This window comes from Xylocopa sonorina, chromosome 1, assembly GCF_050948175.1.
Source record: "Xylocopa sonorina isolate GNS202 chromosome 1, iyXylSono1_principal, whole genome shotgun sequence".
Classification (NCBI taxonomy): domain Eukaryota; kingdom Metazoa; phylum Arthropoda; class Insecta; order Hymenoptera; family Apidae; genus Xylocopa; species Xylocopa sonorina.
Window position 1 is genome coordinate 3128547 of NC_135193.1, and position 16559 is coordinate 3145105.

At 48.4% G+C, this 16559-nt stretch overlaps 1 protein-coding gene across 4 annotated transcripts in view; it reads left to right on the plus strand.

Moving 5' to 3' along the window:
* Carpa (Carbonic anhydrase-related protein A) overlaps window positions 1-15887 on the plus strand; it is a 416930-nt gene extending 401043 nt beyond the window's left edge. Inside the window, exons 7-11 of one of the 4 annotated variants that reach the window (XM_076898208.1) lie at window positions 2115-2181; window positions 14711-14865; window positions 15297-15422; window positions 15579-15630; window positions 15717-15887. In XM_076898208.1, the coding sequence (XP_076754323.1) occupies window positions 2115-2181; window positions 14711-14865; window positions 15297-15422; window positions 15579-15630; window positions 15717-15781 (465 nt within the window). In that variant the 3' untranslated portion in view covers window positions 15782-15887. The remainder of the gene's footprint in view (window positions 1-2114; window positions 2182-14710; window positions 14866-15296; window positions 15423-15578; window positions 15631-15716) is intronic. The other 3 variants (XM_076898218.1, XM_076898226.1, XM_076898235.1) reach the window with 3 other exon arrangements.
* The last annotated feature ends 672 nt before the right edge of the window (window positions 15888-16559 follow it).

A 16559-nucleotide genomic window follows, 5' to 3' on the forward strand; every position in this document is an offset into this window, starting at 1 on the left:
TCTTTTCACGGTCTTTAGCAGTCTGGAATCCGCGACCGTGAAACAGAGAGCGCGAGCAGAAAGAGGGTCGCGAAGAGGCGTCCTCCAGGATGCATTAAACTGCGACGAGACGAGTGGATCGCTTGCCAAGTTTACCGCGACTCGTGACCTCTCGCGTTCCTGTATAAACGGAGAGGATTCGCGTCGACTTCTCCGCGGATTATCGCGAAGGGATGCAGCGTTCTTTTGCTCCGAAGCGAACGATCAAGAAGGCGAAGTTGGTCGGTTAATCCGGCGGGAAAGAATTTCGACGGCGTCCCCAAAGCTGCGGGCGGGCCAACCTTTAACAGGTGCTCGATCTCCCAACGCGCGAGGCAGTTGGTAAAAGTGTGTCGCGGCTGGGGTGGGACTGCGCGCGAGGGGGTTGGGGCGGTGTTGACGGGTGTAATTCAAACGGATTATACCCCGGGGGTGTCTGAGGGATGAGATCCAAATGAGTCGGTGCCAACGCTCCCTGTCAACGCTCGAACAATCCGGAGGGGCTAAATGAGCTCCCGGATATTTTCACTCGCGCGTTCTAACCGTTCCCCGTGTACACGTTCGCGAGATAGTCGCGAGTGTCGCGAGCGAGCGACGGGATGGATTTATCGACTGCAGTTTTAGCCGTTTGCTCCGCGAGCTCCTGACGCTGGATGAGAATCATGACGGTGGGTTTTAATGAACTCAGGGGCTGCTGGAATTATCGGCAACTGTTTGCGTTTGGACGGAACGCGAGGGACGCAAGGGATGGGAATCGTGTGATTTTTTTGGTATTTTAAAAGGGATTTCGTAATAGTCATTGCAGATTTTTTACGTATATGAGTTTTCGAAATTTAAGATACGAAACGACAAAATTCTCAGTATTTTACATTAATTTATTAATAGGTACTGTATCGCAGTATCGTCTGAATTTCATGGCACTATAATTGGTAATAAAGAAAATGAATAGCATCGTTGAGAGAGCACCACTGTACTTAGACAGAAGTTGCGTAGTAATTTTTAATTTAACAATTAATTATACACGTCTACCTATTACATTAATCTCTATTATTTACCTATAAGAACAGTTAATTTGGTGCTAAATTACCAGTCGAAATGACGTGTATTTAACACAGTAACGTAACCATTGATCCCTTCTTGCCAAGCATAGCTTCATATTTTATCTTCGATTAAATGACTTATCAAGCTCGACGGTTAATAATTTAGCCTGCTTCCAGACTGCAGGATCAAGACGTGATAATTACCACCGGGTATTATGAGATTCCGTGCTTTCCCTCAAAATATAACGCGTGTCAAAAAGATCTTCCAAAGTCTCTCCCTTCGTTTTAATCCCTCCAACCATCGAAACCCCAGCGAAACTGTTAAAATTCCCGTCGACGTTTCCGCCTCTATCAACACTTTCGTCGTCAGCGATCGTGGCTGAATTCGCTTGAATAACGAATGGCCCGTAAAACGCCATGAATTTCTGAGTTCACCCGTAAGAACAATGACACTCGTAAACCCGCGATACCCCTCGAAGTAACCGCTAACGAGAAACCAGCCGTGACGGGGGCGAGCGAGGGTATCGCGAGAGAAACGGAGACGGACAAGGTTCGCGGGTGGTAAAAGATTATGGAGAATAAGGGGTCGCGTGCGATCCGTAACCAGGGCCCGTTCTATCCTGAGGGAAACGACGAAACTCTTGATCCGTCCGCGATGCCCAGATGAGCTTTTATTATTTATCGTTACTTCGGAGAGTTGCCCGTCGATTTTAGCCAGCTTTTACGGTTACCTTTAATGGCGGCCAGTGTGGAAGTTTCGAAACGACTATTCGCCTTCGCCTCTTTATGCGGTGCACTTAGCAGCGTCGAGCATAGCCCCTCCCCCGACCCTTCTTCATCCCCCTCACTCACTCTCTCACTCTCTCTCACTCTCTCTCTGCTCCTCCTTTTCATGGGAAATCGATGGAAAACGTATTAGGGCATAGAATGAACGAGAGTTGGCGATAGGACGTTGGGTAGGGAGTGGCAGAGGGTGGCTGGCATTTCTCTCTAGCCCGATACCAGATTGCATTGCAGTCGATACTCAAAAGAAATCTTGGTTCTCGTCTGTTTCAGCTGGGGGAGTCGCTGCACCCGGAACTGCAGATCATAACCAGCGTGTTCAGCAAAGTTGTTTACCGCGGTGAGTATCGATTTCGGCGTGTGCACCGGCTAGTACGTATGCCGGCGATGGTTTTCGATTTGGACGGCCGTAGAAACGCGATTCGATAAGTAACGTTGCCGGATCGCCGTTCGAACTTTCAAAACGGACAGGTTCCCAGGGATGAGCGATCAAATTTTCCCATTCGAGGCTCTAATTAACTTCGAAACAACCAGATACGTAGCTGATCGTGATTAGAGTTCGAAAATTCGAGAATCGGAAATTCGAAAGCTCGAGAACGCTCGCGAACGGGATTTTAAGCTGAAGATTGGAGGGGACCCGCGAATTCGGGAGTATCGCGCGTTACGAACGTGAAATTCCGATTGGAAAACGCGAAGTGACGCGGGAAGCGCACCCCTTATCGTTCGGCGCACGATACATTTCGATATCCCGAGAAATTCGCGCAGTTCCCTGTCTGTGATCTATTGTAATTCCTCGTTTAATGCGAGCGCCTTTCGTCTCTGCCGGCTGCGTGCACTATCAGTACGCATTTACGCATTAACGCTGCCTCAGAATATCTGGTGCGTTATAGGCTTTCAACTCGGTGGTAAGCTGCGCCTAGCGTCTGCTTTCGCGATGAAATATTAATAGTTTCGTTCACGCCGCACCGTATAATGATCACGATTTATCCCGTGCTACTCCGCCATCCGATTAGGAATTTCCAGTACCCACCATCCGGTAAATTCGCAAAGCTTCGACCCGGTTAAGAAACTCGATTCAACGGCGTGTACCGTACGCGAAATTCATCAGATGCTATTGTCGCTATAAAACTACCCTCGTGTGCGCGCGCGAGAACTCCTGCGCGTAAAGAACTCGGCTCGACGCCCCGTGCGTTTCGTCGTAAAATTGCTGGAATATCTTCAAACGGCTCTTCTTCTTCTTCTTCTTCGTGAAAATAAATCACGTTTATAAAACTACCCCTATACGTCTTCGCGAACATCCACAATCTCATTCAGACAAGTTTGACGCGATGTACATCATAAATACGAACGAGCCCGCCGTCCGCGAGGCTTCATTGAAACTACGTAACTGCTCGACGACTGCGCGGAAATCCGTCAAAGAATTTCCCTGGGAAAAATCCCCGCTCATTACCACGTATTTGGCCACAGAACCGTTGAGACAACCTCGAACAGCTTCTTTCAATCGCGGAAATAAGTCGCCTTTATGCGTCCGTTTCAATCCGCTTAAATCGACCAGTTCTCTTTTTCTCTCTCCCTCTCGCGCGCGTAACACTTTGAATGTCGAAAAAAAGAAAAAGAAAGGGGAGAAACATGCTCGCGAATAAAGTATTCGAGCATTGAAGAGAAAAGTAGACGATGAATCGTCGCGATGGTCGCGTCTTTCATTCGCGGTCGTAATTAGTGGATCCGACGAATGACGGCGTGTGACGAGAGAGATCGAGGTTCCTGCTCGACGGACGTTGAAACGCGAAAATCCAAAGGGGCTATCGAATTTCAGCACGTGCATATTTAAATATCCTAAATATCAGAAAACTTGAGAACAACGAAATATTTGAAACCTAGTATAGATCTGCCCCTTAGTCAGAGTAAAAAGGAAACTGCAGGCCAAACAAGCTGTCTGATACGTCCCAAAGGGGGATGGTCGATCCGTCATCCCATGTCCGCGTCTTTCATCCGCGGTCGCAATTAGTGGACCGTCAAAAGACGTCTTGGATGGCGATGGGGAGCGAACGAAACACTGGAGCCGCCTGGATGAGGGGAGAAAAAGGGAAAGAAAAAAAAAAGGGGGAGCAACGGCACGTGGCGATGAATACGCGCTTCACGCACCAAATACCGTGCGGTCCGCTTCAGCGAGCGGCGCTGGAAAGTTGGCCCCGCGGTCTGTCGCTGGGATAACCCCGGATAATAAATAAAACGGTGCCAGGAAAGGGAGTGTGCCGACGCTCCGGGCTACGGAGGGGTGACGGCGCGCGACTCGCTGACTCGAGAGGGTGAAAAGTCGAGGGAGGAGGAACGGGAAAAAAAAGCGAGAGGAAGAGAGAGAGAGAGAGAGAGAGAGAGAGAGTGGGCGGTGGAGAAGGTAGAATGACTCTCTTAAGGTAACGAGTCACTTCGTCGCGGCGAATATCCGTGCCAGGTTTCTCGAAAGGGCGAGTTTATCTCGTCGCGAGACTCGATATTGCAGGGTGGCTCGCGAGCTGGATGAGAATGGGGTGAAGCGGTAGACGGGGTGAAATGAAACGTTTAAAATAGGAGGATTTCTAGGGGCTGTTTGCGTGAATTGTATTCTTGTACCTAAGTTAGGGGATGAAGCGAGGTTTTGCAAAGAATCATATTCTTGAACAAGTATCACTTGTAAAAAGAAACAATTTTTGACTAAACATTAATATTTCCATCGAGTAGAATCTTTTCCCTCGAACGTACATATAAGAACGTTCTCAAAATCATGCATTAAAACACAATAATCAGCCAGAACAGAAACAAAACTACAAGGGTAAATAAAATAACAGACGACGAGAGTTTAATCGACGTTAAACACGTCCCAAGAATTCCTATGGAAAGCAGAGAACCAAAGCAACGACGGAACAGCAGAGTGGTATCCAAGGAGGGTCGCTAAACACGTCGAAAGAATTCCATCGAACGACCCCGTGAACGAGGTGTGTCCCAAGGGGGATCTCTCTGGGCGAGGGGGTGGTAAGGGTGCTCGGTGTTAAACGATTCGTCGATGGAACGTCGCTGGTTTTTACGCGGCGGCCACGATCTACACGGCGGATGGTCGATTTACAACGATGGTGAGAGGGCAGGGACAACGATGTTCGCGTCCTACCTAGCTCGTGTGCATAAATTCCCCGTGCAGCTCCGGCGTGGTCTCCTAGCCGCTCTCCGTGTGCGCGTGTACGTGTGTATTTTAATCAATACCCTGTTGACATCGCGACCACGGCACATAAATCATGAGACAATGGAGAATGCCGTGAGGGTGGTCCAAACAGGGGTGGATCTAAGTATTCCATTGTAGTGCACGCGGCCCCGCGCCGTCGATGTGTGCCGCGTATGCCGTTCGTGACAACAATGGGAGCCGTGGCGCGGCCTCGCCACGGCTCCTCGAAAAGTTTCCAGGTATTTATTGCGAAATTTCGCGGCAGAGCAAGATTGTATCGAGCCGCCGCAGTGGCTTCCGTCCCGTGAACCGTCCCTTTCGGTTCACGGCTGGATTCTGTCGGTTCCCCAGCTATCTCGACGCTTGGCGAGATCGGAGCGTGGAGCGTCGGGTGTTCCAGGGTGAGAATACTTTGGCCGCCGCGTGACGCGGTTCAGAAATTTGACAAACGCTCGGGGAAACGGGGATGGAGAATGGTTAATCGATCAGATTTTTGCAAATCACACGACTAGGACTGGCAAAGTTTAATCAACGCTTATAAATGAAACGGAAACAAAATCGATCGTGGCAATGCAATTTCTGTACACTGTTGCGTTACAAACGTTTGAATATTATTGAAAAAAGGGATGGTATATGTGTGGGGCATTCACAGGGAAAATGGAACGTATGGTAACCTGGTGGGCATCGTTTTTAAAGTTGAGAAAACAGTTTACCGGGGTCTCCATACGTACGCCATGGCTATAATTTGCATCATTGTCAAGAGATTATGCCATGCGCGCACGATATACACACGTGTTCTAGATCAAATATAAACGTCCCCCGTGTATCGTACACCGCAACGTAAACACCGAGTGTTAATATTTATGAATCAGTTTAATCCAAACGTTCTGTCTCTACGCGAAACGCCCGCTCGGTTTCGATCGGTGCCCACGAGAGCAGACGCTACCCCCTTTTCACGCGTACCGCTCCCCTACGCGTACAAAGTTTACAGCTAGCCGTACAAATTTTTGTGGTAAACATTTCTCTTGAAATTGTTTGGAAATGGATTCGTTAGAAATGGCGGCTGATTGTCGACAGTCGAAGAGGAACGATTCGAATAATAATAGAACGCAGTCCACGGGGAATCGAGACGCTTTATGCGTTGCGGAACGAACGGCTACGCTCTACCCGTTGTCTTTCATCGTAAACGGGTCTGGTAATATATGGGGACAATAAAACACGGGGAGACGAAATAAGACAAGCCCAGGCGGCGGCGCTCTGAATATGAATACAGGCGCGTGTCTATGCGCGCATTTTCCAAAGTGAAATGAAAAATGCGACGCATTATCCGCCGACGCAGCGGGCAAATATAAAATTCTTTATAGCTTCTTCGTTCGTTCGTGTCCCGAACGGCGAATCCGCTACGGCGGAATGTAAGCATTTATATTAACTTCCCTCTCATGATATACGAAACGAACGGTGTGGGCGAGGCTGAAAAGTGCTATACAGGAACGTTCGCCGTTTCAATTTTCCTGTTACCAGGGGAATTGAACGAAATCTAAGACCCGATACGAAAGAGCGCGGTGCCTGGCGAGAATCCTTCTTGTTCACCCGAGATGTTAATGATTTTGCAGTCCCAGTTGAACGCGACGTTAGCAAATTTTTCTTAAAATGAATTCTTAAATCCTAACCTAACGTTACGTCGATCGCAACTCAGTCTATCTTGTTCCTGGACACGTAGTTCTTCGATTGAAACTCGTGTACACCTGTGTCGAACGTTAGAAATGTTATGCAATTACTTCAATCCACTAATGCACCCTTAAATTCCGTCCAGCATGAAACCCTCGGCGACCTCCATTGTAAGTCGGATCCCGGCGCAGAATTCCCATTTCATTCGGCTTTCTTCGAGCATCAGATAACCATGCACGTTGAACGTGTACGAATCTCTCGAAACGGCTGGCGGGGACCGCGAGAAACAATACGGCGGGGTAGGGGCCGGGAAACACGTTTCCACGATCGCATGGCAAGACCGTGCCAGTATTCAGGCCGCAAACCAGACGGATTTGAACGAGAAAAATCCGTGTGCCTTCTTTCCGAGCCACTTTACGGTGAAAAGGACCATGCGCCCTATTATCTTCGAACGCGGCCCGGGCTGGATGCCACGTGCACCGTGCATACATCGCGTATTTCCACTTTGTTTCGCCTAACTAATGGCGAGCTTTCGTCGCAACAGCGAACCATCCGCGCCTCCCTCCGGCTGTTTTCTTACGCTCTTTCAGAATGGCAAGCGCCGCGTGCAGCGAATCGACACGCACCACCGTCACGCGAGAACCGACGATCGACCGAATCGAACGTAGCTACGAAGAATGGGCATCCGGCGAACGATGATATTCGAGAAACATACTTCCGCTGTTAGAGTAACCGGCTATGGATTAAGAGAAAGGTGCGCTGCAACCGTAATTGCAACCAGCTGAAATGGTCTCGGATGGTATCAGATGGAGAACGACTTTTTGAGATCCACGCGTCGAGTGAATCCTCGAAAAGTCTAGGCTGGCGGAGCTGATTATTTGAAGATATTTTCAGAAGAGGTCGCACGAATCGAACGTGGGTGTTCGCGAATTGATTAATCGAATCATAAAGGCTGGCACGGGTAATGCGTCGGTTTGATATCAGGAATATTCAGGATGCATCTCGTCTATCGGGCAGATTTATGCGCGATAGGTATGCAGGCATTTAGCGTGCGAGGGGCGCGAACGTTTGACGCGTAGCATTCGGCCGATGGTGGATGATGGCGTTTCTGAAAGCGTTGAGCGGTCATTGTTGGCGGCGCGGACAACGAAGGGGGCGCGGTTCGTGTGTTTGCCGGGCTTTGTTCTCCTGCCGGGAGCCACGTCCAAGAAACTGGCCCGCGCGTGCTACCAGACCCCGGGAATTACCGTGATTGTAATGCGTGCAGCCTCGTCTGAGGTACAAAGGCCTCGCCTTTGCACGGAAACTATGAAATAACTCGAGACTCTTCGCGAGTTTTCTGCCACCCCCTTTGCCACATTCGACCGATCCGTACGTTTAATCGCGGCGGTGGTTGCTCGACGGTTGCTCGTTGAAGCTGAATTACATTTCAGCTTAGAACCATCGCTGGTAACCATTGCGAGCGGTAATTAAATCATCTGGCACAAAGCATCGATCGCAAGAAACGCTGTCCATCGAGCGCACAAAGGAATCGCTCGGAGCTCGGCTAAACGAACAACGAGCCACGAGCTCGCTCAGTGGCGAACGCGAGAGCATCGTGGGAAAGTGGTACAGGTTGCTGGCGTGTAAATTTTAAAACGATTTTGAATGCCCGCGATTCGGCGGCGGGTCCCACGGGAGCTCGCGTGCCCGCCCGGACAAGCGATTCCGAGTAATGAACGCGGCGGACGTTCTCCATGAATCATTGGGAACGTTGGTGCACGCGGATGGGGCTGCAGGAATTCATACTTCCCAGGGATTCTGGCCTTGACTGTAGCTACCAACCTTTCTCGCCGTGGCGAAATATGGAATTTTACTTGACTGAGAGGCGAGAGAGTAGTACGGATGCTTTCCTTTCTTTTAATTAATTCCCCACTCTCGTCGCGTTCGCTGTCGGGAAATTGTTGACGAACAGGAACGTCCACGAGATGCAAGTCCAGTAGAAACGCGATCCCATTCTACTTTCATCGTAACACGGTGTTCGACTTTCGTTTTTTAGCTTTTCTCTGCCCGTTGCCACGCCACGCGATAAAGCCATTTTCCCCCCCGGCAAATCGGCGCTTTCTGCCTCTTCTTTGAGGTCAAACAGCTCGAAGCGAAATAATAGCGTCCCTGGGTTAATTAGGGTGAGAGCTGAACGATTGGACGCTTAGTGGCCTCCTTTCCTTTTGGACCATTCCTTTCCATCTTGGATTACCAGAACAATTTTGGCGAGTGAACAGTTATTTTCCGGTTTCTCTTTTTATTTTATTTTTTTTTTTTTATTTTAATCAATAACAGACGAAATATATTGCGTTTCGAAACGTATTCGTATGACGAGTATCTGACAATTCGCGTTCCCTCGATGAAACTTCCCGTCAGTTATTTTAATAAATGATTTTTCGGGTTCGATTAATTATCGTGCGCCCCGAACTGTTTAATTAATTTGGAAAGTTGACCTTGTTTAATGAAATGAATATCCTCGAAAGGCATCGCGTTTATACAAATGAAATTAAACGCGCGCGCGTTTAGCGCTGGTCCATTAATGAAACTCTCTATTGAAAGTAATCTTGTACAAATTGAATGAGGCTCATTATTTCATCCCGCTGCATCCACGTCCATTTTTCTCCTATCGTTTGCGCGAAATCACGAAACCGTTTCGAAATCAATCGCGATATATTTATTTCCCCAACGACCCGTCAATCGTTTATCAACGATATTTCAATTTCATCGATCGAGAGAGTGAAACGAACAATTTAATTCTCGTAAAGAAACATTGTTCCTTCGATGACACATGATACAGCTGAAAATGAGCGTTTAATATCGGTCAAGCGAAATCCATGCACTTCCTAAGCATCGACAGCGTGCGAGGCGACCCCTTTTCGATTTTGGTACACCGTAGGGTCACAGGTTACGGTGGCGTGCTCCATCTGTGTTCTTATATCACGATTATCGCCGCTGTCATCATCATTATCCCCGGTGTGTGGTCGAGCCATTAGGGTCGGTCAATTTTCCTAAGAGCCCTTCGCTCTCGACTTCCAACGGCAGTCGCGCACGTGTGTATCTCGAGGAGTCCTCGACGCACAGGAAACATCGTCGATGGCCACCGGGTCGATCCGATAATGGATAAGGGAGGCGAGTGCGTCCATCGCGACGCACCTCTCTTACGGAATTTAACGCGTTCGATTAAGGCAACTAGCGACAATTCGAGGTTCAATAATTCATACCCTGTCCCTAAGGGTACAGCGAGCGTTCGAACGTCGAAAATACATTCTTCTAATTAAGTTAACGTTAACGCGCAAGACTGGACACCGTAGTCTAGCCGCGTACGTTGTTAGAGGATAAATCTCGACCGCTGAAAGAATTACGCTCGACCATCAGTTGAAATAACGCGGGCCTTATCTCCAAAACTCATTCCATATTATTAGTATTCAGCGTGACGCCTCCACCTAGCGTTACGTGGTTATAAATCCGTTTCACGCCGCCCTCCCGGCTAATTTGCGACACGCTTCGCTTCTTACAAGCGGGGCAAATACTCTTCCGTTCTATTTATTTCCGTTACGCGGCGTCATTTACGCCGGACGTTCGGAACTGTTACCCCCGCGAAGAATTAAACGCAATTACGGCTGAGATAAGTGCCCCACATTTTTTTTTTTTTTTTTCTCTGCGCCAGTTTTCACCGTCGAACTTTTACTCGCCGCGCAAATATATTAAATTAAAAAACCGTTTTAATTCCACTCTCCTCCCACTCGTATCCGTGACGGAGTTTTGTATTTTGCAACAGCCTATCAAATCAACGCGATCCAATCTACGAAATCAGTGAAAAAAACAAACAAAAAAAAAACAAAAATGGAGCAAAAAGAATAAAAAGATTAATCTAACAAAAATCACAATGATTGACGTCAGCAAACGTGATAAAGGCACGGAAATAATATTTCTCCTATCGTATATATTTTTTTTTTTTCGAAACGCGTGTATACGCGAACTTCCACAGTGGAAATTCGAAAATTCATTGCAAGCGGGACGAGACACCCACGAAATCGAGTATCAGACCCGGCGAAACGACGCTGCTTTTTCTACGCTCTCCCACCGTGAACGAGTTAATGCATTTCATTAATCAGACGACCCTCCGTCCTTCTTTCCATCCGGATTTCAGTCTCGATTCTCTACCCGCAGAGAGATACACTGGGTCGTGGCGGTACGCTTTTCCCTCCCTCGATACCTCTGTATTATTATTTGTCACCTGGCTGGGTGCTCCTCTGATTTTTCTTCTTTCCTCTCGTCCGGGTTCTCTGTGCACCTTTTCTTCCCGTCTTTTGTTGCCGCCCCGAGAACACGGCGATACTTGTCGTCTGGCTGGAATTAATGCGCCACTGATTGCACGGAACCCTCATGTTTTGTACGATCTTCTGAAAATGAGATGGAAGAATAAATACAGTCATCCTTATCCGCGACATTCTTCCACCGGAGGAATTAAAGTTGTCGCGTTAAAGGAATCACCCTTCGCTTCCACCGGGACCGACAGTTTTGAAACGATAGAAACACTCTGCTCGCGAGTCAGAAATTTCAAGACATTCCGCGTCCCTCACCATATTCTCGACTGATCTTAAACATTTAATTTCGTAACTCGATCTCCTCTTCCCCACTACGCGACAAAATTAATCCCCGACGATCCCATTAACGCTCGCTGTCACAAAACAACCCATCGCGCCTGCCCAATACCACGGTCCATTAATCACGGAAATAGAATCTTGCACTCTCTTTCCTTCGATTCTCAGACGCTTCCGATATTTCTCCGTCTGGCACGGTGCTTTTTATTATTTATCACCGTGGTGGTAGCTCGCGACGCGACGTCTCGCAGAGCGAGGTATAGAAGGGGATGGAAAAAAAGGAATCGAACGACACGCGATAAATAAAAATAAAGCGACGAGGGGGCGCGTGTCTCCTCGAGGAGGAACACCGCGTCTAAACGGAGAAACGAATGGAGAGGAGCGTCTGACACGTTGGGGTAGGTGGAGGAAAAGGAGAGAGAAGAAGGGAAAAAAATAGAAAAGGAGCAGGACGAGGGTAAAGAGGGTGTCGTTGGGAGAGGTATACGGGGATTCACGGATAAAAGGTTGACGGGTACGCTACTTTCTGCCCTCTAAGCGGGCTGAATGCTGTCCTAAAAATGTTCCATGGCGACGGGAGACGAGAACAAGCCGGATGGCTGAGGACCGCCACATTTATCCGTTGTGTCAGCCAACCATTTGCACCGGCACACGCTCGCTCCCCTTTAATGTCACCGGTCTCGATGCGAGAGAAGTATTATACAGGGTGTCCAAGCTATACAACTCGCGGGGAGATAAACGTACGTACGGTTCACCATGGAGAATCGAAACAGGTGAAGTTACGGTGTTCTTGGAATTCTGTTCAATTTATACGGTTATTCTAGTTGAAAGTGAACCGTGTAACTTCGCCTGAAGAGTGGCGTCTAAATTCACGCGACCATCTTATTCATGGCACGAGTGGAAGGACTAAGAGCTAAGTTCATCATCTCCGCGCGAAAGCTGAAAGTATATGCGCGTACACCATGTACACCCGTGGAACCAAAAACTCAGACTTGCACCGAGAGCTTCCTCGTATTATCTTTAGTCTTCGAATAATATTTTAATTAAGCTGTACCTCTCTGCTCGAAGACTCGTCGTTCGCTGTTAGTTTAAACTGTAATCATATGTTACTTAGCAGCCACGTGCAATTTTGTATTATTCACTGACCCAAGCGTAGGGCACAGGTCTTCGCCTGTTCTCAGATGGATGATCTTCTCAAAAAATCTCAAACGTGATTTTATTACATTCGTTCTAAGTCGATTTTCTGTCAATGGTTATCGAACACCCTGTATAGCTTCCTCGCGTCTAGTCGTAGTCAACGCCATCGCAGACGTAAAGAAAGCTTTTCAGTCGACGCGTCGCGCATTCGAGACGGTCCATTCGACGTTGATTTTTATTAAGCCTCGATTAATGACGCCCCGCCAAGCGGCTCTTCCAGCGGCTCGAAGCCAGGCAGTTCCTTTTTGCGAAATGGTGTCCGACTTTGAGATTAATCATCGCCGGGATTAATCCAGCTGGGGTACGCGTGGAGGCGAGGGTTGAAACGTGAATGGGAGGAAGAAGAGCGGAGAGTGGTTGAATCGGGTCGGAGGTTCGGACGATGGTTTATTAGTCAAACTTTCGGGTGATGGTTTTATGGAGCGTCTGGATGCTCTCGGTCGAGATGAAGGTTTGCACTAAGAAAAGTGTACGTTACGCGAGCCTTTGAACAATTTAACTTTATACGATGATCCGTAGTTTCAAAAACTAATTAAAATCCCACCCGTTTCTGGTTTATACGTGTTTAAAACCGAGCGTCGATGAAGAGAGACAGAGAGCCATCGCACGGGAACCGCGCGTATTTCATACCTCTAAGAATTCCAGGCAGAATAATTCGAGCGCGTTAAAATCGACTTTTAATTACGCGGAATCGGCCGTTTGAGGAACGATTTAACCGGGAAATTTCACCAGTTATTCGACGATCACCCCGGCGTTTCCCTCTCATTTCGTGTTTCATTGGTTTTCCAGTCGGCTTGCGATACGCGCACGGTCCACCGCGTCCCCGGCTCAAGAATCGAAATCGCCGGCGCGAATTGAATTTCTTCGAGCCTGGTCACACCCTATCGATTATTCGCGTCGTCGACGTCGCCGCGGCGCCGGCGACAACGACGCGCCGCGCGATCCACACACGCCGCGGCCGTTTACGAGCGAACTCGCCCCGGTGTCGAATCGTTAAGTCACCGGGGAATATAACCACGGTTTCTCTTTACGATCGCTCGACGACCGGCATCAATTTGTTATTGCGCCGCTCCGCCAAGATTTACGCGCCGCGGAATTACGTAACCCCTTTGCCAGCCACGCGCGAATCATCCGCGAAGACGCGTGTCGCGGCCTCGAAGGGGGTGCTCTCACGCCTTGGAGAACGACTCGTGATTCATTTCGCCCTCGTGGTAACTCTAGGTAACTCGAGTCCCCAAGGAGGGTACCGCGAGAGCTACTACATTGATCCCTCTTTCTTCCCGTTCTTGCGATCGAAGGGCAACGAAACGTTAACTCGTTGCACTCGCAATTTCACCACAAAGAATACGATTATATATAGAGAAACGTGTTGTAAAATGTTTGATAACGGAACTGAGAGCGAGCTTTAAATGGCCGCGCTCTGAGGCTGTAGTCTATAAAAGGGTTGAGGTTCGAAGTGACCATGGAAACGAACGCGTCGTATAAAATATAAATGCAGTTTATTTCTTATTACTTCGCCAACTTTCGTCTGCACGGCGCGGATAAACGAATAAATAATATATACAGCGCACAAAGTTCCTTTCCCTTGATCCAGGTTGGTCCTGGTTCCTTTTTTTTTGTTTTTTTTGCGCGCGCCCCGGGTTGTCAGTCGTTTCGTGAGTCGAAGTTCAAAGAGTGGTCCCGGACGAATATCGAGTAATTTTGTCGCGTTCGAAATAACGTCGCTGAATATGCAACGCAACGTTCTAGCAATGGAATAAGGGGGAGGGGGACTGGTCGAATTTTGATCGTTTAGCATGCAAATACACCCTCCTCCACCACCGTATTCAGACGGGAGAGCTCGTGCTTTTTTTCTCCCCGCTGTGCTTTCGTTATGAAGCGCGAAGTGAGTTTAAAAGCACCACCGTTTATTCTGTTGGCTTAAAGTAGCCAGGCTGCTTTGATATTCATAAAAGGTCGAAAGCGCGTCGATTTTTCCACGACCATTTAAGTCAATCCACGACGCCATCGTAATACCTCGCACGCGTCAAAAGAAATCGAAAGTTCGAGATGAAGTGATTGGGAATTTATGAAAAAACCGCTGTCAATCTCGAAATTCTGAATTGCGTGAATGTTTAAAAACCCTTCCAGAATTGGAATAGGTATCCTTGTTCTAATGAAAGATCGGCTGTTCTGTGCAGGCGACGCGGAGCCCGTGCGTCACCTGTCTTTGAAGAATCTCCTTCCAGACACGACTGGTTACATGACTTACGAGGGTAGCACGACTCACCCCGGCTGTTGGGAGACGGCAGTGTGGTTGATCCTCAACAAACCCATTTACGTAACAGCGCGAGAGGTGAGTATCGATCCATTTTACCTTTTTCACCTTTACGTCCCACTCGTATTCGAATCCCAAACCGTGTATCGAGTACGTAAACTATCACGAAGAATCTAGAAGATACGCGTTCTCCCTCGAAACGAGGCTTCGAAATAAAAATCTTAGACGGAACGCGAGCAAAGGAGATGCTCGCGTAAATCCGTAGCTGGGCGCTATCAATCTTTCACCGTTACAAAGTTAATCGCGCGGCGATAAATAACTTAATAAGGTGTCAGCCCCGCTAACCCCCCGTTCCCCTAAGTACATTACTTTCGAGAGTATTCTTGCGCCACCGTCACACCCTCCACCCGCCGCCCTCTCCGTGCCATTACTTAACAAGCTCCGCTTTATGGTTAAATATTGAACGAGGGAACGGCATCGTTACATCGTAATCCTAATCCCATTTCCAGCTTTACGCACTAAGGAAACTAATGCAAGGCCCGTTGAGCGCCCCGAAAGCACCCCTGGGAAACAATTCGAGGCCGCTCCAGGATCTTCATTACAGGACTATACGGACGAACATCGATTTTCGCAAGGTGAATTGCCCCACACCTATTTTCCACCCCTTGCGGTCGATCTATGCCCCCCCGCCGATTCCAATTATTATTTCGCAATAACGATTAATAACGAGAGCAATCTTTGGTGTTTCTGTTTCTATTTTTTTTTCTCTTTTTTTTGGTGCGACGAAAAAGCAGCGGCTGGATGCGAAGTGCCCGTCGATGGCCCAGGACATGCACTATAGAGGTAACCCAGGACATTATCCAGGCTCGAGCGGCCCCAAAACCTCTTACCATCTAGCGAAGGGATCGTCTCGATGAGAATCTGAAAAGATGACTTTTTCTTTCCAGCGAACACGTGGCAGGACGATGGCTCCCTCTCGCACAACGTCGTCTGAATCGCGACCGCCGTTACAAACCGGAGACGTATTCAGCTTACGAGGCGACAGGCTCACGCGATCCTCTCCTAATTGACAGCGAGAACCGTTTCGTGTATGCGTATAGGCTTGGCGAACGAAAATGGGTCACGGTTCAGAGGACTCGATTCGTTTTCGATGGCAGACGACGCTCCGTGGAACCGATACGAGTCTCGAGATGCTCCCCGTTTCTCCCCGTCGCGATGGGATCGCACGCGAGAAACGGGTGCAAAGTCGACGGAAATAGGATTGAACAGGGCGTTCGATTCGATTCAGCGATGTAAAATCGTCAAGTTTCCCTCGGATGCATTGGAATTCGATTAAAAATGTACAAAATCAATGAACCAATAGAGGTCCTCTCTAAAATATTCGCGCTCTCTCTCGATCCGTATTAATCAAATTCGTGATCTCGAAGAGATATCGGGATATTCTCAAGGAACTTTGTCCTCGAGAAAATTACGAAAATAGAATCTGTTTGCCGCAATTGAATCGTCGAATAAAAATACACCGTTCGTGCTCGTCGAGCGAGTGGAAAGAGGAACGTTTGTGAAAAATTCAATAATTAAAAGGATCGTTGCGAGCGTGACGATTAAAGGGAGGGATAATCGCGGGAGCTTACGCGTATCGTCGAGGCATCGATTCGAATCGATTCCGAGCAGCTGCGCCCCGTTCGAGGTGGAGGGAATTCCACGGTAGCTACCAGGGACGAGCACCAGCTCCAGAGGACCGTTTCTATCGCGAACCGATTCTGACGGGAATG